At 36.8% G+C, this 24,525-nt stretch overlaps 1 protein-coding gene across 1 annotated transcript; it reads left to right on the top strand.

The window, feature by feature from the left end:
• Positions 1-70: 70 nt before the first annotated feature.
• On the top strand, positions 71-24,156 carry FNTA (farnesyltransferase, CAAX box, alpha). The gene is made up of 9 exons (XM_027599698.2): positions 71-330; positions 3,054-3,139; positions 8,570-8,684; positions 12,959-13,063; positions 15,256-15,382; positions 17,317-17,465; positions 22,101-22,163; positions 23,075-23,246; positions 23,524-24,156. The coding sequence occupies exons 1-9, from the start codon at positions 131-133 to the stop codon at positions 23,644-23,646; spliced, it is 1,140 nt and encodes a 379-aa protein (XP_027455499.1). The 5' UTR covers positions 71-130; the 3' UTR covers positions 23,647-24,156.
• The last annotated feature ends 369 nt before the right edge of the window (positions 24,157-24,525 follow it).

The raw sequence follows: 24,525 nt of genomic DNA, 5'->3' as shown, positions 1-24,525 counted from the left end.
GCATCTCTATGGTAGGAAGCAAGAAAACCGGAAGTGGGTCGCCGCGGGGGTGTGGGGAGGGAGCGAGGGGCGGGGCCCAGGGGGCGGGGCCGCCGCCGCTGCCGCCACCTCCGTTGCGGACCGAGGCGAGATGGCGGCCACTGAGGGGGTCGGAGAGGCTGCGCAGGGCAGCGAGTCCGGTCAGCCGGAGCCGCCACCGCCCCAGCCGCACCCTCCGCCGCCCCAGCAGCAGCAGGAAGAAGCTATGGCGGCCGAGCCCGGAGAAGCGGTGGCGTCCCCTATGGACGACGGGTTCCTGAGCCTGGACTCGCCCACCTATGTCCTGTACAGGTAACGCCCACAGCAGGGCCGCGGCACCCGAGGCCCTTCCCCCGAAGGCGGGTGCTCCACCCGGCCGGCGGTTCCGGGTCGGTTCTTTTGGCCTCGGCGTGTTCGGCCGAAGTTTCCGCGGCTTCCTTGTCCGGCCAGCCGGGGTGGAGGGGGCGCACTCGGCGGGGTCCGGGCCCACTTGGGGCCCTAGCGCTCTTTTCGGGGTTGCTGTTCCCGGGGCCAACGCTGTCACCGAGAGACAGAGGGGAGGCCAGACATCAGAGAGCGTAGAACCTGCTACACGCTGGACAGCACTCTTTCTTAGGCTGTTTAGGTGTGATTCAGGAATTTAAGAAATCTCCCGCTCTCTTTCATGCTCCCACAGCGCTAACCCTGATAATCTGACTGAATACCGAAGGTTTGGGTGCTGTTTAATAGCCTGGCAGGAAATAAGATTTAAATATAAATAAGGTCCCGATTTGCTCGCTTTAAAAACAAGGTGTAAGGGCTTCCCGTGGTTCTGTTAAAGTGGAGAGAGCTAGTATAAGATCTTTAAGGACTGGGACATTTTCATTCAGCATTTTCTTTAAATATTTTAGCGTCTACCATTAGACAGGCACCGAGTTTAAGCTGTAAGACCGAAAAGGTATTTGTTCTTAAACTCTGTAATACATCCCTACCTCACCTCGTACATAATACAAGTGCAATATAGTAGGCAGAGTTGGGTACTTTGTAACTTTCTTGCTTTTTCTCCCCCGTCCCATCCCTAGAAGTTCTTTGCTTTCTGGTAATGCCAGTTCCTTACCTCCAATTGCACTTGCAAAGACACTTGAGAAATCCTTGTATCTTATTTTTCTTTTGTCTTATTTTTTCTTCTGTAGTTCTAGGTAAACCCATTCGCTAGCTTATTTGCCTTCCTTGATTTTATGAATGAGTGAAAGCCACTATCCAGATTCTGTTACTGGAGTTGTTTTACACATTTAATTTGGCTGTGGTAGCCCCATAATCCTCACACCTCCTCTCTGAATTGTAAAATACTCAGCTGCTTCACTTGGCTCTGTCTGATTTTTCAGTGACTAAATGACAGCCTTACCTTTCTCATGCTACTTCCCCAGGCTCTAAGTCTCACACCTCAGGTAATTGTTTCCCTTGTATTTCTTCTGATATAGTGGACACAACTTCAAGATTGTCTGGATGCCACAGAATCTTTGCTGTCAATAGCTGATCAGTATAGAGAACTAAAAGATGGGTGAAAGGAAAATAATATAAATAAGAGTGGCTAAAGCAAATTTAGTCATACTGGGCATTTTGCACAGAAATGTCTATAGGCACCTCTTGGTGCCACCATGTTATTTTAGCATTGATAATGAGAAATCGTATTCATCGAATGCTTACTATATACATTTATTATATGCTATATTTATAACATGGTAATGTGTATTTCTTTTATTGATTATATACTATATACTAACAGTATATATGTGTAATATACTTACTGTGTGCTTACTATTACACATATTTAAGTGCTTAACATATTATCTCACTTAATCCTCCAAACAGCCTTCTAAAGTTGGTTAGTAATATCATCTCCATTTTATAAATGGAGAAACTGAGGCCCAGAGAGATTAAGTAACTTTCTCAAGGTCACACAGCTGATAAGGGGTAGAGCCTAGTTCCAGCTCAGACAGTTATTAGATTTCAGAACCTGCTCTCTAAAGACCACCTGGACTACCTCTCAGTATAGTAAACTAATAGTGCTTGCTTTGATTTTAAAAATGTCAGTTCTTAGTAAATTGTTACTCAGTTTTCTAAAATGCTAATTCCAAAAAGTCTTATTAGACCAATGATTTAAATTGATTTCTAATTTAAAACTATTGTGTACTTACTGCAAACATGTTTCTCCACTTACATAAAAACTTTAAATTTGAGAACTATTGATTTATTAACTTATTTTAATGGGCAGATTATTCAATTTATGTTACTGTAAAAGTTTAATATGTTGGCACGCCTCTGTGGCTCAGTCATTTAAGTGTCTGCCTTTGGCTCAGGTCATCACCCCCAGTCCTGGGATCGAGCCCCATGTTGGGCTCCCTGCTCATTGGGGAGTCTGCTTCTCTCTCTCCCCTGTCTGTGCTCTCTCTCTCTCTCTCTCAAATGAATAAATAAAATCTAAAAAAAAAAAAGTTTTAATATGTAAAGCAAAACGGCAAAACTTGGTCATGAAAAAAAATCCAACCATGATTACATTAAAATATTTATAAGTTACTAATATTAATGGAAGTGTGGTTGTTGCTATTTTTTATTATTATGTTAATCACCATATGATTCATTGCGTATAACACCCAGTGCTCCATGCAGAACTTGCCCTCTTTAATACCTATCACCAGGCTAACCCATCCCCCCACCCCCTTCCCCTCTAGAACCCTCAAGTTTGTTTTTCACAGTCCATAGTCTCTCACGATTCGTCTCCCAGTCCGATTTCCCCCCCTTCATTTTTCCCCTCCTGCTATCTTCTTCTTTTTTTTTTTTTTTTAAACATACAATGTATTATTTGTTTCAGAGGTACGGGTCTGTGATTCAATAGTCTTATACAATTCACAGTGCTCACCATAGCACATATCCTCCCCAATATCTATCACCCAGCCACCCCATCCCTCCCACCCCCCACCACTATTTTTAAAAACACCAGAGTTCTTTTTCTTATGTTTTTGAATACAATCACTGAAAAAATATATGTATTTCAGGGACAGAGCAGAATGGGCTGATATAGATCCAGTGCCACAGAATGATGGCCCCAACCCAGTGGTCCAGATCATTTATAGTGAAAAATGTAAGTTTATTTTTTATTGGGAAAAGGTCTACAAGTCAAACTTAGTAGCAGAGTTGAAATTGACAATTATCTGGTTAGGTAGATGACAGATTTTTGTCTAATAAAGAGCTAAATGACTTAAGCCAATACTCATTTTTTAATAATTCATTTTCATGGTTAAAACTTTTATTTTGTCCAAAAAATGGACATATTCTAAGTATAAGTAATGAATGCTACAGTATAGTATGTAATAGGTACTTGTGATTGTGCTTTCCATTTACTGTTTAATCTGCACACAAGATACAACATAAATGAGTTACTGTTTTATGTAGAATAAACTTTGGTTGCTGGAACTTGGGTGTTTTGAAATATATTTCAGCAGTGAAGTGTCAGGCTCAGTTGGAATACATATACTGATATTAAAATGAGTGGATTATTTTCTTTGACAGTATCATTCTTTCATAATGAATGTGAATGAAAATGCCTTGTAAATTGAAGGTCATGCAAATGTTAGTTGTTCTAAGAAAGGGTACATGAATAAAATGGAATGCTAGCTTTGTATTTATATGTGTGTGTGTATATATTCTGATTTCTGTTGGTTGTGGTGGCCTCATAATCCTCAAATCTCTGTGGTGTGTGTATGTGTGTGTGTGTACACATTTCAGTTAAGGCTTTGTTATCCACGATCATTCCTTTTTTACAAAAAGCGTCTGTTGTATTCTTTTGATTATGAAGTAATGCCAAGGAATGTTTGAAAAGGAAATATGGTATGAAGGTTTGACTTATCGAGTATAAAAATGTACTACTAAAAATAACATGTGGAACTGGTGCAGAAATAAATAGATTAATAAGAAATCTAAAAATAGATCAGTATAGATGGGAACCTAATATGTGATAAAAAGGACATCTTATAGTTGTATGAAAAGATGGATTAATGAAATTGGTTTTGTAACAGTTGTCTGTGCATTTGGATAGAAGTAAAATTATATCCTTATCTCATGTCTTACGTGAAAATAAATTACGGATGAATTAAAGTTCTAAAACACAACTGTAAATATACAAGGAACAAAAGAATAATCTCTCTTTCTTTTGGTGAAGAAGGTATTATTAGGCAAGATGTAAAATTCAGAATTAAGGAAAAGATCAGAAGATATAACTGCATTAAAATGCAAAGCTTTCACACCATGAAGAGAGATGATATGGAGAGATAATTCATTAGAAGAAATGGAAATATCTGTGAAGAGATGTTAACCTCAGAGAGATGAAAACCACTTTCAGATTCATTACGTACCTATAACAAAGATGTTGGAGAAACCGATACAATCATACATTTCTCTTGGGCTTAAATAATTTAAAAAAGCTTTTTTTGCAGGGTGAAAAAGATTAAACAAAAATTCTTAATATATCATGATTAGAAACCACAAAGGAAAAAGATGGATAAATATGACCTGTCAATCAAAAATTGATAGATTAATATATCAAAATTTAAAATCTGTACAACAGAAGACATCCATGAGCAAGTTAAAAGGGAAGCAATAGTATGGGAAAAGATACAGCGTGTGATACAGGATTGATGTTCAGAACTTTACAAGAAATTCCTACAAAAGGTTAAGGAAACAGGCAAACATAAAATAGACAAAGGGTATTTGAGCTGATAGTTTACAGAAGAGAAAATTCCATTGGCTTTTAATGTCCATTATTAATATTAATGGGGGATGTCCATTACCATTAGGAATGAAAACTATACAAATAAAATGGGAATGTTATTCCCCAACCATGCATTAAATGGTAAAAATTAAAACTATTGTACGATATCAGATCTTAGGGCATATGAACAGATACATACATTTCAGATGGTAATTTTCATGTTTAGCCATTTTGGGGTTTGGTTTAATCTAGTAAAATTGGAAAATACTTCTATCGTATAACCTTCAAATACTGCTTCCAGTGATACATTCTGGGTGCGCTCTGGCATATGACATCAGAAGACATGTACTAGGAGGTTAAGAACACACACTTCAGAGACAGATCAACTGGTTTAAATTCTAACTTCACCATTTTACTAGCTCTATAACCTTGGACAAATTATTTAACCTATACCTTTATTTCTCCTATGTAAAATGAGGATAATAATAGTAGCTATACTTGACCTTTGAATAACATGAGGGTTAGGGGTGCTGACCTCACTCCTCCCTGCTCAGTTGAAAATCCATGTATAACTTTTGACTCCTCAGAAGTTTAATTACTAATAGCCTACTGTTGCTGGAAGTCTTACTATAATAACATAAATAGTCAATTAACACATATTTTGTAGTTAAATGTATAATATACTGTACTCTTAAACTATGCTCGAGAAAAAGAAAATGATATTAAGAAAATCATAAGGAAGGGTGCCTGGCTGGTTCAGTCAGTAGAGCATAAGACTCTTAAACTAGGGGTCATGAGTTCAAGCCCCATATGGGGGTAGAGTTTAGTTTAAAAAAAAAATCGGGGCACTTGGGTGGCTCAGTTGGTTAAGCGTCTGCCTTCAGCTCGGGTCATGATCCCCGGGTTCTGAGATCGAGTCCCGCATCAGGCTCTCTGCTCAATGGGGAGCCTGCTTTCTCCCTCTCCCTCCCTGCTCCCCCAGCTTATTCTCTCTCTCTCAAAAAATTTTTTTAAAAAAAAGCTCTTATAAAATTCCTAAGAAAAATATAATGCTATACTGTATTGAAAAAAATCTGCATGTATGTGGACCTGTGCAGTTCAAACCCGTGTCATTCAAGGGCCAGTACTTTATAGAGTGAGTAAATTGTATATATAAAATAATAAAACTGTCTGGCTCAGAGTAAGCACTATATGTATTAACTATTATAATTTGCAGCATTTTTTGAAAAAGCAAAATGTTGGAAGCCACTTACATATTTATGTTTTGGAAAATGGATAAAGTATACATTATCATACAGTTGAATACTAGGTAACCGTTAAGAGGATCTAGATCTTTTATAACATGGACAGACCTCAGAAACAATGTTGAGTGAAAAAAGCCAAATACGTTTTAGAAACTTTGAGTATGACAGTATATCAAATGTGTAATATTTAGTTAAAAGAATATTTTAATATTGAAAACTACAGAAAAAAATCTAATGAATATAAAATTCTATTTATGTAACCCCAGATTCATTTATGAGCCTATCAGCTTGACATATAAAGCCATAAGGCTGTGTATTCTCTTCCCACTTACAGAATTCTGTTCTGAAATAAAAAATAGCATTCACGTGTAAGTTATGCCATGTTCTTTATATAGAATAGTGGAAAAAGAGTGATGTAGATGTGATAGTAACAGAATGGTTAAGCAAACAGGGATATTTTGACGTAGTTTCCATACATCCCCGTTAAAAGTTTTTAAACTGTCAGTAGCTGAAAAGTTGTATACTGTAAGAAAAATAGCATAGTATGTCCACATACATTTTTAATTGTGGAAAAAAGTATTGAGTGTTTTAACACATGTTTTTTTTCATAGTCTGTCTTGTGGCATAATCTGTTCTCTGCCTTAAACTATACTGTGTTATGAGGGCATTTCAGCTGCAGTTATATACTAGTTCATCGTGATTAGTGGCATGGGCTTTGATGTCAGACTAGATTTGGGTTTAACTTTTTTTTTAATTTAATTTAATTTTAAGCAATCTCTACACCCAACGTGAGGCTCGAACTCACAACCCCAACATCAAGAATCACATGCTTTATTGACTGAGCCAACCAGGCACCCCTAGATTTGGGTTTAACTTCTGTCTGCAAGGAACACTGACCCAATGTGAACTTGTTGATCTCTCTCAGCCTCAGTTTGTCTTGTGGAAAATGGGAATACAATAGGTTAATATTTGCCAAAGTCTAAGTTTCTTCAGTTAAGAGATTGGCAAAGATGAGAAATTTTGATATCGTCAGTGAGGATGTGGAAAAAGTAGGTTATTCATACATTCTGGGAGGCAGTATATATATTGATCAGATCTTTAATTTGACAAAACCTGTCAGCATCAACAGTGCACATCACCTTGATGCAGTAATTCTACTTGTAGGAATTTATTCTGTAGAGACACTGAATTTGTACATGTGTATACACTGATACTCAGGATAGTATACAGTTTATATTCAGGACAGCAAAAGAATGAAACATTCATTTATAGGGGACGAGTTAGATAAAATTTGAATACCATGCAGTGAAATGCTCTGCAGCTATTGAAGAAATATGGTACACTTTGTAACAGGGAATAATGTTGAAAATTATGTCTTCTTATCCCTGTTCCTCAGTATATTCATAGATAAGCATATATTTTTAACTAAATGAATAGCATGCTGCTCTGCACCTGAGTTTTTTCACTTAACAATCTTAGCAATTATTCCAAAGTTGTACATAACAGAGCAGTCTCAATACTAACAACTGGGCAGTATGTCATTGTAAGGGTGTACCATAATGGACTTAGCTCATTCTTTATCATTTGTTTCCAATTTTCATTTCCTTTTTTTTTTAAGCCAGTCAAATTTAGCAGTGGAGGGTTGTATACCAACTTTAGTGACACTAATGTTAGTAAGTTCTGATTAGCCCATTACCATCAGACCAGCCTTTTAAAAATTTTTTATGTGACCAAATACTCCAGTAAATTTCTTTGGATGCTTTGGATACATACGGAAGTATATTTGTAAGAAAACTTCCTGGAACTGGAATTGTTGAGTCAATGAGTATGTAAGTTTTGCACTACCTTTAATAATGTGTGAGTTAAAAAGCAAGGCCCAGAACATAGAGTGTGATGTGATCTCATTTATTTTTTTATCTTTGTGAAGATTTTATTTTAAGTAATCTCTACACCCAACGTGAGGGTTGAACTTAAAACCCCAAGATCAAGAGTTGCATGGTCTACTGACTGAGGCAGCCAGGCCCCCAATGTGATCTCATTTGTGTAAAAAATGGGATGATGTATTTAGAACATATATTTGAAAGAATACAGTAGAATCAGTTAACAGTGGTTGCTTCTTTGGAGAAAGACTGGGAATTTAGTTGAATGGCAGTTTAGTGTGAACCTTTTTGTACGGTTTGAATTTTCTACCATTGTGTACATTGCTTTTTCAGTTATGAAACTGATAAAATACAATGTGGGAAAACCAGGTAAGTGAATATATTTGAATATATGCACTCTTAATTTTACTTTAATGCATAATGTCTTTCAGAGATTTGGAGTCTGGCACTAGCCCCCGGTACATACATGAGCGGGAAGCATAGTTGCACATATATTATGGCTATGACACTAAAGCATTCTCAGGGTGGCATTCACACAGTCATTTGACTTTCTTTTGCTTATTGTTATAAATGATATAAATTCAGTATTTTTCCTCATAAGATATAACAGCATTTTGTATTATAGTGCTGAGTTTAAACAAGGAAGATAGTCCTAATGCAGTTGTATGCTCTGTCCCCAGTTAGAGATGTTTATGATTATTTCCGGGCTGTCCTGCAGCGTGATGAAAGAAGTGAACGAGCTTTTAAACTAACCAGGGATGCTATTGAGTTAAATGCAGCCAATTATACAGTGTGGTAAGTACTACTCATCATTAATAGTCCCCATTTAAATGTCTCATGTTTTAGTTCAGATGGCTCTTTTTCATAACTAAACTTTGTTATCATAATAATAATTCACACTGTGAGTTTAAAAGTCAGAGACTGAGTGAAAAACGGCATCCTCTATTCCCTTCCTTTTCTCTACCAGTGTCCCCTCCTCAGAGGTAAGAACTCTTTGCTATTTTTTTCTTAAGTTAACCTATATATTCTAAATATGCTGACCCACATTTTATAGTATTTCAGAGTACATTCCTTTTAACAGATTGCCTTTTTTGTTTAGTTTCGTTTTCTTTGTGCCAGTAAGTAATTTGTCTCCCAAGCTCTCTGCTAATGTGTAAAATGTGTCATTACTGCTGAACACAACAGGTAATCCTTCAGCTCCTTTTTTTTCTTTTTCACCAGTGTAGGCGCTGCATATCTAGTCTCAAGCTCGCTCATGCGTTCGATCCCCCGTCTCCAGACCTGACCTGCGTCTCTTTCTTGATTTATTCTCTCATTTTATCGACCACATCCTTGAGTAGAAGAGAACTTTCAAAAGGATGTGTACGAAATCATTTGTGAGATTTGATATATTGAAAAGTTTCTTTAGTCTCTTCTCGACTTTATTAGTAGAATTCTATAGTAGAAATTGTTTTCCTTCAGAATTTTAAAACTGGTTTTCTATTTCCTTTAGCTTCTGTTGAGAATACTCCCGTTATTTCGTTTAAACCTTTTTAGTAGGTCCAGAGAATTTTTTTATGTTCTTTTGATAATTCCTTTTCTCTTTGCCTATTTTTTCTCTTTCTGGAATGCTTCTTTTTAGTCATATGTGGTATGTTTTTGATTGCTTTTTCTTATTTTCATTTCTTTGTCTTTTCATTTACGTTTGAAATATTTCCTCAACTTTATCTTCTGATTTCTATCTGCACTCAAAAATTTATAATTTCCAGTGGCGCCTGGGTGGCTCAGTCATTAAGCACCTGCCTTCGGCTCAGGTCATGATCCCAGAGTCCTGGGATCAAAGCCCCACATCGGGCTCCCTGCTCTGCAGGAAGCGTGCTTCTCCCTCTCCCACTCCCCCTGCTTGTGTTCCTTCTCTCGCTATATCTCTCTCTGTCAAATAAATAAATAAAATCTTTTTTAAAAAATTACTAATTTCTAAAGCTCTTTATTATTTTCTGAATATTTTTTTAATAGCATCTTGTCTTTTAATCATAGATGTGTGATATATTTTCATTTCTCTTTGTGTTTGTTTTGGTTTCTTTCTTTCATGTAAGTATTTTTCTCACATCCTTGACTCTCCTTTCAAACTCTGAAGAGGTAGGAAAAACCCTGATTGGAAGCTCTGTATGTGGCAGGACTTGTCAGCTGGCGGGCTTCACTGTGAGGTTAGTGAGTGGAGATGTGGCTGTTTTGTGCGAAATCTTCACATGTCAGCAATTCTAGATCTTTTCTTGTGGTTGGTTTGTTTCTCCAAAGAAGAGTCATCTGATTATTGCCTGAGGAGTATGTGTTTGGCTGCCACAGTTAGGGGGGTCAGGCAGGGGAAGATTGGTTGGGGTGGGGGTTCTCAGCTGTTTAGTATATCAGTGTTTTAAATTGCCCAGTTTCTAGTCTCTTTCCTTGCCCTGTATTTCTCTTGTGTCTGGTATCCCTTTCTGCTTCAGATTTTTTCAGAGAATAAAGCCACTTGTGTCTTGCCAGGTTTTTAGAAAGAACCACAGTTAATCCTTCTGTGTGTCTCCTTTACTTTCACACAAAACACTTCACTTCTGACATTTCTGATCACCAAATGGCTGTGGGCTTTTCCCCTACCAAGCAGTTCTCTCTGATACTAGCTGTGTGTCCTGCAATTGAACTCAGTTCTGACATTGTCTAACTACCTGACTTTGAAATAACGTCAGATCCCACTGGTTAAAGGCTCAGTTCCACAAGACTGCCCCCTATTTCAGAGGCTAATTGCAAATCACTTGTCACCTATGCTTCTAACCAATGGGCTATAAATCAGAGGTTCCCATGACCCCTTTCTAGGGTTCAGTTAATTTGCTAGAATGTTTGTTTACCAGTTTATTAAAGGATGTGATAAAAGGCTACAGATGAAGAGATATATAGGGCAAGGTCTGGCAGGGTCCCAAGCTCAGGATCTTTTGTCCTCGTGGAGGATATGTCCTCTCCCAGAACATGGATAGGTTCACCCACCTAGAAACTCCAACCCTCCTAGTATTGGGATACTTTGGAGGTTCCCTCATGTAGGCACGATCAGTTATTAACTCTGTTTCTAGCCTCTATCTAGGCAGCTGGAGGTGGAACTGATAATTCCAAGCTTCTGATCAAGGTTTGGTCTTCCTAGTGACCAGGAGCCACCTAAGGAGCCCATCTAGAGTTGCCTCAATAGAATGCTTCTAATGCTTTTTTTTTTTTTTTTTAAGATTTTATTTATATATTAGAGAGCAGGCACATGAGCAGGGTGAGGGGCAGAGGGAGAGAGAGAAGCAGATTCCCCGCTGAGCAGGGAGCCTGATGTGGGCCTCGATCCCAGAACCCTGAGATCATGACCTGAGCTAAAGGCAGACACTTAACCAACTGAGTCGTCCAGGTGCCCTGCTTCTAGTGCTCTTATCACTTAGGAATTTCTAAGTGCTCCAGGAGCTCTGTGCCAGGAACCAGGGGCAGAGACCTATATATATTTTTTCTGTTATCTCACACCAGGCCAGTGATGCCATCACCTCTCTGCTTAAGGTTGGGGGAGGGATCATGGCTGTTAAGAGCTCTTTCTAGATTTTTATACTGGTTTGTTTTTTTTTTTAAACGGTGCAGCAGTTTTGTTTTTTTATTAAAGATTTTATTTGACAGAGAGAGAGAGAGCACATGTAGGCAGAGAGGCAGGCAGAGGGAAAGGGAGAAGCAGACTCTCCACTGAGCAGGGAGCCCAACGCGGGGCTCGATCCCAGGACCCTGGGATCATGACCTGAGCCGAAGGCAGCCGCTTGACCAACTGAGCCACCCAGGCACCCCTAGATTTTGTACTGTTTTTAACCTCATATTTGATTCCCAATTTTGAGGATACCTGACACCTGATTTCTGAACCTTTCTTCCTCTGTTGACAGGTTTTTAGCACTTTCTTTTTCAAAGTCAGTTAAAACTTGTCTGTCAGCTTACCATTTTCCATAATTTTGTTGACCTCTTCCAAATGCTCTGATATCCGTTTGTTCCTAATTCTCTTTGTCTTTGTGGTTTATACTGTTATTTATTCCCTTACTATTATTTTTGTGGGGTTTTATTAGGGTGTCAGGGTAAACTTATTCATTTAATCTACCATGTTTCACTGGAATTCTTAGTATGATATTCCATCATTTTATATCTCTGATATGCACTTTCTTATCTTTTAAGAAATTCCTGACCATACATAACGCAAAGTAACTTAGAATGTATTTTAAAATTTCCTAAGTTTATTTGCTGTTTTTTTAAAGGCAATATACTGAATAACATTACTCATGTAAATAAGCTGCTTATTTATGGCCATGCTTTATGAAGCCTAGTTTTCCTTAAACTAATAAAATAGAGAAATACTGTTATCTGTCCTATTTAGCATTTAATTTTAAAGGATACTTTTAAAGCAGCTGTTTGTCTTTTATTATACATTGAGTTGGAAACTTTGAAGTAAAAATAGACCAGAACTAATAATCATGTTTTTAGAGAAAAGGTTTTTTTAGTCTTTTAAAAAAATTTTTTATTGTTATGTTAATCACCATATATTAGAGAAAAGGTTTTTTTAATGATTCGATTCTGCCTATGAGGAAACTAAGAGAAACTTGTTTCATATATAAATAGCATATTTGTGGTGGCTCTGAAAACAAAATATTTGATAATGTTTGTAATGGAATTAATTTATTATATCAGTGATATATCTGAACGAACAAGCTGTACCATATAGGGAAATATTATAGGGAAAGAGATGTCTTTGATTCTCCTGTAATAGAACACTCGTAACCAGAGTGTTACCTAAAAATAATCATTAGTTAGTTGTCTTTTTCTCCTCTCTCAACATTTGTTGCCTTTCACTGTTTCACTTCAAAATGCTTGATTCTTCCAATCACCAGATAGTTGTATGAGTTTGGAAAACCAAATGCAGTTACATTGCTAAATTATTGGTTATATAGAATATCTACCAAAAAAAGAAGTGTGTCTAACTATGTTGTTTTACCTTCATCAGATACTGTGGCTAGGCAGTTTATGTAGAGTAATGAAACAATGCTTGGTGTTTGCTATAGGCATTTTCGGAGAGTTCTCTTAAAGTCACTTCAAAAGGATCTACATGAGGAAATGAACTACATCACTGCAATAATTGAGGAACAGCCCAAAAACTATCAAGTTTGGTAAGATGAAAATAGGAAGGAAATATGTCATTATGTTAATATTACCTGCCTAGTGGGTGATGAGATTATAGGGAATTGTTTGTTTTTTTTTTATAATTTTAGTACTTTGCATTGGAGCTAATGTTACGTGTCTCATAGGGTTGTTAGGATTAAATGAGATTTTTTTTTTTTTTTAAGAGAGAGGAGAGTAGGGTCGGGGAGCAGAGGGAGAGGGAGAGAAAGAGAATCTTAAACAGTCTCCACATCCAGCAAGGAGCCCCTCGATTTCACGACCCTGAGATCATGACCTGAGCTGAAATCTAGAGTTGGATGTTTAACCAGCTGAGCCACCCAGGTGCTCCTAAATGATATGATTTTATGTTTAGTGCTTAAAGTGGTGCCTAACCTCGAGTTAACACTCAAATATGTGTACTGCTATTATTATTTAAAAATTTGACATTAGCATATAATATGGTTGGAAAAGTTTTGAGTAAGGAATCTGAAAAAATGTTTTCTATCCAGTGTGTTAAAAAATGACTTTCTGGTATTTGATCTTTCATTCATTTGTTTATTCAAAATTTTTTTATGGGGGATGCCGGGGATACAAAGATGAACCACACAGTCTAACAGGGAAAGCACATAACAAAGCCAGTTATCTTACAGTGCAGTGTGAAAACCACAATGGTGCAGTGTTTTACAGAGTCTATTTTTTCTAGAAACTAAGCCCTAAGTTAGCATAGACAAAACTGTAGGGATTATTATGGATGAGGTGAACAGAACACAGTGGAGGAAAAAAAGAGGCGTTATGGAGCAGGACAGAGAACAAATAGGAAAGAAATAGAGTTTGAACAGTACCCGGCATATAGTGAGCACCCCTTGAATGGAAGCTACTGTGGTTGCTGTTATTTTAGAGATGGAGGAGGAGGTACTGCTGGTGGTCGTGAAGAGGGTCAACTTGACATGCTGAAGGACCTAATTCTTAAGTTTTACCTAAATTACAGAATTTACCAGGAACCTAGAAAAGTAAATTATTACTAGTGTTCACTAACTTGGGAGATTTCTGAAATAAATTTAGAAGCCTTTCCCGCTAGGATCTTCCTCTTGGTAGTATCTTGCCTTCTTAATATTCTGTAAGATGAATTTTTAAATTTTCCATTCATTCATTCATTCATTCACTCATTCATTAAGCATCAGATCTTTCCCCTTTTCCCATCACTCCTACTCACTTTTAGTATATTGAATATTAATGATTTTTTTAAATAAACAGCTTTTTTGAAGTATAACTCACATATTATACTATTTACCTATTTATTTATTTGTTTATTTATTTATTTTTAAAGTAAGCTCTACACCCAATGTGGGGCTTGAACTCATGACCCCAAGTTCAAGAGTCCCATGATCTACCAACTGAGCCAGCCAGGCACCCCTACTGTTTACCCATTTTTTAAAATTTAAATTCGATTAGCCAACATATAGTACATCATTAGTCTATTTACCCATTTGAAGTGTATGGTTCAGTGGTTTTAGTATATTTACAAATATGTACAGCCATCACTACAGTGACTTTTAAAACATTTTCACTAATAGATTTTTATAAATATTTCAGCTAAGAAAAATTATAAAAATAGAACCCAACAGAAAACTCTTAGAAGCATTTTCCTAGTACAGAAACAACTCTTGACAAACTTGCAACTTGTCATAGCTACTTGCCAGAGTAGAAGCAAATTCAGTTCTGCCCACGAATTGGTGGAATGAGCAGTTGCTTGTATGTGATGCTGTGGACTTAAGAAAAGTTAAAAGCCTATTTATAACCAGAGGAGCTTCTATACTTGATTAAATAGTATCACATTTCCTATAGTCTGATTATGCCATCTGGGAATGTTTCAAAATTCTTTGACAGGATTTTGTGGTTGTCAAAAGATTACTTCCAGATTTAGATTGAAATAAACCTTCTTTAAACCCTAAGTAAGTATCTGATTTCATTTTACACACAAATCACTGTTTTATGTTTCTCAACTCTTACTTAGTGTTCTGGAATTTTTCCCTCTGAGTGTTTCTTCTTTGTTATCTTTTCTTTCCAGTATAATCTTGAGAATTAGAGGTGAATTTCTGTTTTTTGAGTGTCCCTCCACATCACATAGTACAACACAGGCAGTTGATACTTCAGTTCTTGGATACATTAACACAAAACTTTTTTCTTCTCCCTGCTTTAGGCATCATAGGCGAGTATTAGTGGAATGGCTAAAAGATCCATCTCAGGAGCTTGAATTTATTGCTGATATTCTTAATCAGGATGCAAAGAATTATCATGCCTGGCAACATCGACAGTGGGTTATTCAGGTATTGCCTTTCTTGTTAAAATGTTTTTCAGATTGTTTTAACTGAATTAAATAATTAAAATTACTGTTGAATTGTAAGTATACTCCTGAACGAAAACACACATATAGATCATTACAAAATATAATGACTAAGAATTATTAAGATACTTAATTAAAACCTGACATCCTTCATGCTGATTAATCTTGTAATCTCTCAAGATCTGTTGGTAAGTAGTTTCATATTAAAGAAGAAGAATAGTAACTTTTGTATTTTTTAGATTGAATTTGCATCACATATTTACTAGCAAATTGAATAGAAAAGGTAGTTGTAATTTTCTAATACAGCTGTGTTATTTTAATTAACAAGGGCATGGCACCTACAGGGGTTTTTTACATACATAAACTTTGGAATATGATTTTACAGTAATAGATAGTATTTTATTTCTGCCCACTTGTTAGAATTTTATGCTAAACCCTGAATAGAAGAAAACAGTTATTCAGGGTTTAGCATAAAATTCTAACTCCCACTCTGGGCATTTATTTATTCCAGCAAACAATTCTAGTGTTGTTTCCTGTGAATTTTTTCCAGTGATTGCTACTTTGTGCACTATTCATTATACCAAGAGCAGTTAACAAAATTTTTTTTTACTTAAAAATTTAAGCTTTTCTAAATTTGATTAAACGGATACATTTTCTAAAGATATTTGGTATTTTTGTTTTTTATATGAAATTCTACCCTTTTGCCATTATCAGATAAAAAATAGAACTCCAGGGGCGCCTGGGTGACTCAGTCATTAGGCATCTGCCTTTGGCTCAGGTTATGATCCCAGGGTCCTGGGATCGAGCCCCGCGTCGGGCTCCCTGCTCCACGGGAAGCCTGCTTCTCCCTCTCCCACTCCCCCTGCTTGTGTTTCCTCTCTCACTGTGTCTCTCTCTGTCCAATAAATAAAATCTTAAAAAAAAAAAAAGATACATAACTCCATTAGCTTTTTCATAATTAGCATCCCCAACTTTTGCAGCATTTGTAAGTTTTGACTTTTCATTCCTTTTTTAAATTGTCTTTATTGGTTTTCTCCTGCCCATAATTTTTTTTACTAAAACAGCTTTATAACGTAAAAATTTGTATCTAAGTGCAATTGTATATATTTCTCCACATGTATTTTAATGTAATTTTATCATATGTGCATTTTTAATACTTCCCTTTTACTTAATATTATGTATTCATATCAAATCCATCCTGTTAATATACTATACTATAGTTAATCATTTTCTGAGTTTGGTGTTTTCTCCCTCTAAATTTTCACCTTAATGCATAAGCATTTAGTTACATATACCTTTTTTGCCTGTGATTTAGTCCCCAAGAGAGTACTTCTTGGGTCCGTTTAAGTATAAACATGTTTCTTGGTATATAAACTGTTCTCAAGAAGATAATACCAAATCACAGGCTACTTTGCTCTCTCTTCCTTATTTTTCTCTTTCTTTGTGACCATTCCCTTGTCTTTGATGACTTTTCTTTCCCCTTCCATTTCCTTGACCTGCAACTATCATTTCCCTCCAAATATATGATGAGTCCCACATCTTCACTAGCTTCACTAGCTTTGCTGAAATTTCATTTATTTTTATTTATTTTTTTAAGATTTTGTTTATTTGACAGAGCATAAGCAGCGGGGAGCAGCAGAGGGGAAGGGAGAAACAGGCTCCCCACTGAGCAGGGAGCCCAGTGCGGGGTTTGATCCCAGAACCCTGGGATGGTGACCTGAGCTGAAGGCAGACATTTGACCAACTGAGCCACCCAGGCGCCCCTATTTATTTTTATTTTTTTTATTAATAATGGGACATTTCTAGGCGCCCCTGGCTAGCTCAGTCAGTGGAGCATGTGACTCTTGATCTTGGGGTTGTTCTTAAAAAAAAAAGTAATGGGACATTTCTAATTGGATATTTTTTCTTTTCTCTTAGGAATTTAAACTTTGGGATAATGAGCTGCAGTATGTAGACCAACTTCTTAAAGAGGATGTGAGAAATAACTCTGTCTGGAACCAAAGATACTTCGTAATTTCTAACACCACTGGCTACAATGATCGTGCTCTATTGGAGAGAGAAGTCCAGTTAGTAATCTCCTTCACTTGTTCACTCATTTTTTTTTTTTAAGATTTTATTTATTTATTTGTCAGAGAGAGAGAGCACAAGCAGGAGGAGTGGCAGTCAGAGGGAGAGTGTGGGACTTGATCCCAGGACCTGGGATCATGACCTGAGCTGAAGGCAGCTGCTTAACCAACCGACCCACCCAGGCGCCCCTTCACTTGTTCACTCATTAAAAGAGTATTTGTGTGCCTGTCACATCTCGGGCATGGGGGATCCAGCAAAGACCAAGACTGCCCCGGATCCTGCCCTCATTGAACTCACAGGACAAAATGCTTAGGTGAAGTCTGTAAGGACAGCTACTGTGGTATACCTCTACATTGTAGTGTCTTAAGTTTCTTGAAATACTGTTGCTACCACAGATTGAGAAGAAATCAGATCACATAGTGTCTAGGAAGTTTTATTTTAAAACTATCTCATTAAATTCTGGTGTCCTTTAGATAATAGTCCTCAGGAGCCATGTTACTCTACTGTGCAGGGTTTGGAGCAGGACGTCTTTGCTGTAGGAGGCTGTCTTGTACATTATAGGGTGTGCAGTGGCATTGCTAGCCTTTACACCCTATATATCAGCAGTAACCCACTCCCCCCCATGTTGTGACAAACAAAATGTCCGCAGACATGGCCAAATGTCCACTGTGGGGTTAAAACTATCCCTAGTTGAAAACTACTGCTTTAGCATGCAAAAAGCTGTTATAAGTGCTAGAATTTTTTGAATTAGAATGAATATTAATATCCATAAACATTAATAGCCACCTCTTTTCTGACTTTGTCTATTTTGTCTCAGTGTCTGTTTTAGATTTGAATATTATTTATTGTTTTTATAGCCTGATGAGAACATACTCATAATTTTAATCATAAAAGTTGTCTTAGGGGCTCCTGGCCGGCTCAATCAGTAGAACATGTGACTCTTGATCTCAGGGTCATGAGTTTTAAGCCCCATGTTGGGCCTAGAGCTTACTTAAAAAAAAATTAAAAATAAAAAAATAAAAGTTGTTTTAACAGCTCCTGGGAAGAGCTGATGTTTATGACCATCTGCCTTCATCTCCCTTTTTTTTTTAAAGATTTTATTTTATGTTTTATTTATTTATTTTTTTTATTTATTTGAGAGAGAGTGAGAGAAAGTACAAGAGGGGGTAGGGTCAGAGAGAGGAGCAGACTCCCTGCTGAGCAGGGATCCTGATGCGGGACTCGATCCCGGGAGTCCGGGATCATGACCTGAGCCACCCAGGTGCCCCCATCTCCCTTTTTATTACTTCGGTTTGGGTCAGGGCAGCTAGCTTTTCTCTGTTCTATATAGGGTTCTGGTGATTGAAATTAAAAGGAAAAGAGGTCTGTCATCCAGTGTCCTGCATTAACTCTCTGTCTGCTGTAGGCTTCTTTCTGGAGCAGACACATTCCCCTCAAGCATGTCTCATGCTTTCTTTTTACTCTTCGACTCTTCAAAGCTATGCTGTCTAATATGGTAGTCACTAGCCACATATGGCTACTTAAGTTCAAATTAATTAAAATCACATAATTCCGTTCCTCAGTTATATGAATTACTTCTCAGGGATTCCGTACCCACATGTGGCTAATGACTACCATATTGGGCAGCACAGATAAAGAACATTTTCATCATCATAGCAAGTTCTATTGAGTAGTATTGATCTGAGGGGTAACAGTGAACTTACTGACATAATTTTATTACTCTCAAACCTAAATACTGGGGCTTGAGTAGAGAAAATTCAGACTCATCATCCAGCCCTCTATATACTACTTTTTTTTATTTCAGAGTTGGTATTCTATTACGAAAATTAGGACAAAAGCACTCTGAAGGACAGTAAAGTGTCATCCTTTAGAGATTTCAATAGCTTTCTTGCTAAAAGGTAGAGTGCTTCAGGTTATTCTTCCTTGAATTAACCCAGTTAATAATTAGGGATTTCAAATACTACATATTCCTTATTTACTGTAGCATACTTCATTAGGTTAGGTGTAATAAGGTACTTGAAAGTTGAGTATGAAGAATGAAAAATGGAAACTTCTCATAGTTTTCAAAGGCAGATCACTGGTTTTTTATTACCAAATAGAAACAATCAGTCAAGAATCTAAGAGTTTTCCACGGGCACCTGGCTGGCTCAGTCGGTGGAGCATGCAACTCTTGATCTCGGGGGTTGTGAGTTTGAGCCCCATGTTGGGTATAGAGATTACTTAAAAAGAAAATCTTTAAAAAATTGTTTAAAAAAAAAGAAATCTAAGAATTTTCCATACTTAAGGCTTATCATACCATTAAGATAGGTAAAAGAAATATTTAAAATGCTAAGAATAGCTGTAGTTATCTAGAATTTAGTTTAACCAGATTATTTTAACTCTAAATAATATAGATTTTTCTGATTATTTTCTGTTTTTTTCCTTTTATTATAAAAGTAATACAGTCTAGTTGTAGGGGGAAACTTCTGAATTGTGTAAAGTAAAACATCAAAATCTCTTATTCTCTCTCTTCCCATACCCCATTCTTTAGAGTGAGCTACAATTAGTGTGGATCCTTCCAAACCTTATTAAAGTACATTTGCAAACATGTATGCACTGCAACGTAGGCAGTGGTATTATACACATTGCTTTTTTCATTTTATATATCATGGCCATACTATTAATAATAGTTACCGTTTATTTTATTTTATTTATCTATTTTTTAAAGATTTTATTTTATTTAGAGGGAGAGAGAGAGAATCTCCTGCAGACTCTGCACTGAGCGTGGAGCCCAACACAGGGCTCAATTCCACAACACTGAGATCATGACCCGAGCCGAAATTAAGAGTCCGATGCTCAAACGATTGAGCCACCCAGGGGCCTCAACAATTACCATTTTATTAAGCATTTACTACATGCCAGGAATTCTTATTTAATTTTCATAACACTGGGATACTTGGTAAGGAACTTGAGGTTCAGAGTAGTTCTATAGTGTGCCTAAGAGCACACAGATAATAATTGATGGGGCTAAGATTAGAATCTAAGCAGTCTGGGGCACCCAACCAGTTCAGTGGGTAGAGCATGCAACTCTTGATCTTGGGGTCGTGAGTCCGAGGAGTTGTGAGTTCAAGTACTACGTTGGGTATAGAGATTACTTAAAACAACAAAAACAACAACAGAAAAAACAAAGAAGCTAGGCACTCTGACCTCAAAGTGCATATTTTAACCATTAAAATAGATCATGCTTTAGTGCATAGGTATATGAATAAAATTCTTTAGGTATTGCCAAAATGAAATAAGAATCTTCTACAATGCCTAGTGAAAACATGCAGGGACATGGTTTGAAAAATAACTGGAAATACTAGTTTATGTAAAATTAGTTGGAAAAAACTTTTTCATAGTGCTGGTTGAGTTTATCGTTTTAGTATTCCTCCCTTACCTGCAGTCTTGTCTTCCGCAGTTTCAGTTACTCATGGCAGCTTTAGTCCAGAAGCATATGATCCTCCTGAGGACATATGTGTGGTGAGACATTAGGTAGTAGAGCCTAACGCTACATCACGATGCCTGTCATTCACCTCACCTCATCTTATCATGTAGGCATTGTCTTAAATCATCACAAGAAGGGTGAGTACAGTCTAATAAGGTATTTTGAGAGAGATTACATTCATATAACTTCTATTACAATGAGTATATTATGATCTATTTATTAATTGTTAATCTCTTAGTGTGCCTATAAATTAAGCTTTATCATAGGTATGGAGGTATAGGAGAAAACATGGTATATATTAGGATTTGATACTCTGGTTTCAGGCGTCTACTGGGCGTTTGGGAACCTATCCTATGGAGAAAGGTGGACTACTGTACTCTCTGGGGAAAAAAAATGCCATCGTAACAGTAATGAAACAATAAATAAAAATAAATAAAACAGCAATAAAACCAAGATTACTAAATTTTAGTCAGTGAGTGACTTACTCATTTGAGCAAGTATGTAGTGAAGCTAAATTCTGTCACTGCCTTGGAATTTGTTGTAATTGGATCTAAATTGTACTTAATAATCTGGTTAAAGGGAAAAGAAAGGGAGTGTCCATTTTGACTGGTGATCACATCACAGTTAACTAGTAATCTTGTTTCAGAATATAAGAAATATACATTTGTGTTGATTTCTCATTTTTATTCTTTGTCTATAGAATTTCCATGCTATTTTTTATTACAGCTCCTAAGATTATATAGTTCTCCTTTTTGAATGATTTAAATTGGGCATAAGTAGATCTTAGACTTTTTCTCAAGATTGTTTTACCAATAAAAGGAAAACCTGTTTTAGCTGACATTTTCGTCAAAGGGAAAGCCTAAATTAAAGGAAATCCTCCACATCAGTTTATTTTCCTGTTGTGAATTGAGCCTTTATATTAGTTAGGTGTCCTTTGCCAGAATTGGTTACAAATTTACAGGAGGGAGGAACTATGTAACTATGAATTGAAAACTGCTGACTTGAAGGATTCTCTCTAATTTAGATATGACCTAGACCTAGTAGTCATAGCCCACTAAGATAAATGAAAGCACATATCCAAGCTGTGCCACAATCTTATTAAAACTGTTTCTAACTATTGCACTGCTCTTAAAATTACACATATTTCTTTGTGGTCTTTTTCTTATAGGTACACTCTAGAAATGATCAAATTAGTACCACATAATGAAAGTGCATGGAACTATTTGAAAGGGTAAGAGGTTGTTTTGGATTGTTTTATATAAAAACCACCTGCTAATATGATGTATCATGGAATATATTCCATTAATCAGATTCCAAAAGGATACTAAAGAATTATCCATTTTTCTGGATCTAAGTGTACCAGTGTTAGATGGTGACACCCAGGAACGGTGCCTTCTAGCCTTCTATTCAGCCCCCAAGCACATACCAGCACAGTTTTTGGAATAGTCCATGACTAAACAGTAATAGAGTTATAACTGTATTTATGAATCCTATAGTCTTTATCTCAAAGAATGGGATATACACAGTTTCTGTTTGGCCCAGGGACATAGTAAAGACAAAGCAAACTATTTACAAGCAGATTGCACAGATGCATAGCCGACCTTTCGGTTTTCATTTCTAGAGATCTCCTGTTAAAAGTCTCATTCCTTAAATTGACAAAGTTTCACTTGCCTGGCTACTGACACAACCAGGCTCCTTTTCGAGCTTAGAGGTCTCCCTGGAACCTAGGCCCAAAGAACATAAAGTATGGAGCCCAGTCACATTTGGAGATATATCCAGGGTTGGGGCCTATAACATCTGGAGAGCTAAAAGAATAAGGAACCATCTCAAGAAGAAACAAACGTCTTGCTTGTTTTCTTCCTTCACTTTTTTAATTTTAAGAAGATGGTTTATTTTCTGATTTAATTGTGTATTGCAGTTTGAGTTATAAATGATCACTTTTAAGTTTCATTATTCTTTTTAACTAATTATACTCAGCTCATAATTATCCATAATAAAACTCACACATAATTTAAAATTTTCATTTAGTTTCAACTTCATTCATTCAAAATAAGTCTCCTCTCTTGCTCGTGTTACAGAGATCATTTTCTTATGATCTTTCTATTATTCTTCCTTCTCAAAATTGAGAATAATTTTTTTTAGGATTTTACAGGATCGTGGTCTTTCCAAATATCCAAATCTGTTAAATCAGTTACTTGATTTACAACCAAGTCACAGTTCCCCCTACCTAATTGCCTTTCTTGTGGATATCTATGAAGACATGCTAGAAAACCAATGTGACAACAAGGAGGACATTCTTAATAAAGCATTAGAGGTAAGTCAGTAGAACTCGCTGTTCTTGGTATCTCAGAATTTGGTCTGCCCAGTGCCACTATATTCATACCCTTTTCAGCATGTTCACTCAAGAGTTCAGTGCAGGACTGTTTCCACTGTTTAGGGCAAAACCCACATCACTAGTGAACACAGTGTATGATTATAATGATGTATCTCATTTGAACATGATCTGAGTTTAACTGTGTTGGCTCAAAAGCATTTGCCCTAGAGATTGATTTACACATTATCTTCAAAGAATTTTTGTTTTTCATTTTCAGTTGTGTGAAATTCTAGCTAAAGAAAAGGACACTATAAGAAAAGAATATTGGAGATATATTGGAAGATCCCTTCAAAGCAAACACAGCACAGAGAGTGACCCACCAACAAATGTACAGCAATAACACCATCTGGAAGAACTCGATGGAATGCTTTTATTTTTTTAAGAGACTCTAATGCAGGAGTTTAAAACTAAAGCGATCGTTCCCTTTGCCTGTGGTGTAAAACGTGCATTGCACAGGTACTGCTTTTTAACAAGAACTAAGTGTGATGCTCCTTGGGTGCTGCTGCTATTCAGACTAGTAATTTGATTCTTTTAAAGCGAAGTAATTTGGGGGGAGGGTGAAGAAACAAAGTCCCATGAAGGAACTTTTGTAGACTTATCAACATTTACTCTAATCCCTTAGCATCAGCTCCTCCCTAAAGGGAATATGCGTCAGGATTTGCAGCATTAATGAACGCTGGTAACTTGTATGTAATGGGTATAAGGTAACAAATTTGGGTTCAGGAAGCAGGGAATGCAGTGTTACATTAGAGCTGCTCTGCCACACTCACAGTATCTTGCTATCACTGTAACCAACTAATGCCAAAAGAATGGTTTTGTAATAAAATTACAGATGTATCCTAAAACTTGACATAGTAGTTTGGTTTTTTAAAATAGCGTTTAACTATGTACAAGGGACATTGTCTCAGCTTAGAAAAGCCACTGAGAAAGAAAATATTGCCATAAAACTACAGAAACCACAAACATGATCATGTGAAAGGAAGTGTTACCAGAATGTGAGTTGGTCAGTTCCTGACTTCAACAAAATCTACTCAAGATAGTTTAGACCTACACGGTTTATTAAGGTATATAGATAGCTCACAGAATAATTGCCCGATCTTCCTGAAATATATCCCTAAACCACGCTATAGAACTAGGCCATCAAATTGCTGTTGCCTGTTCTGGGATCAGGAAGCTGCTGAATGAGGCTGTCATCTAGGACTCTAGGTCTCTAGGACTG

Source organism: Zalophus californianus, chromosome 2 (genome assembly GCF_009762305.2).
Source record: "Zalophus californianus isolate mZalCal1 chromosome 2, mZalCal1.pri.v2, whole genome shotgun sequence".
Lineage (NCBI taxonomy): Eukaryota > Metazoa > Chordata > Mammalia > Carnivora > Otariidae > Zalophus > Zalophus californianus.
The sequence above is the reverse complement of the archived record's forward strand: the minus strand, read 5'-3'. Positions and strand labels throughout refer to the sequence as shown.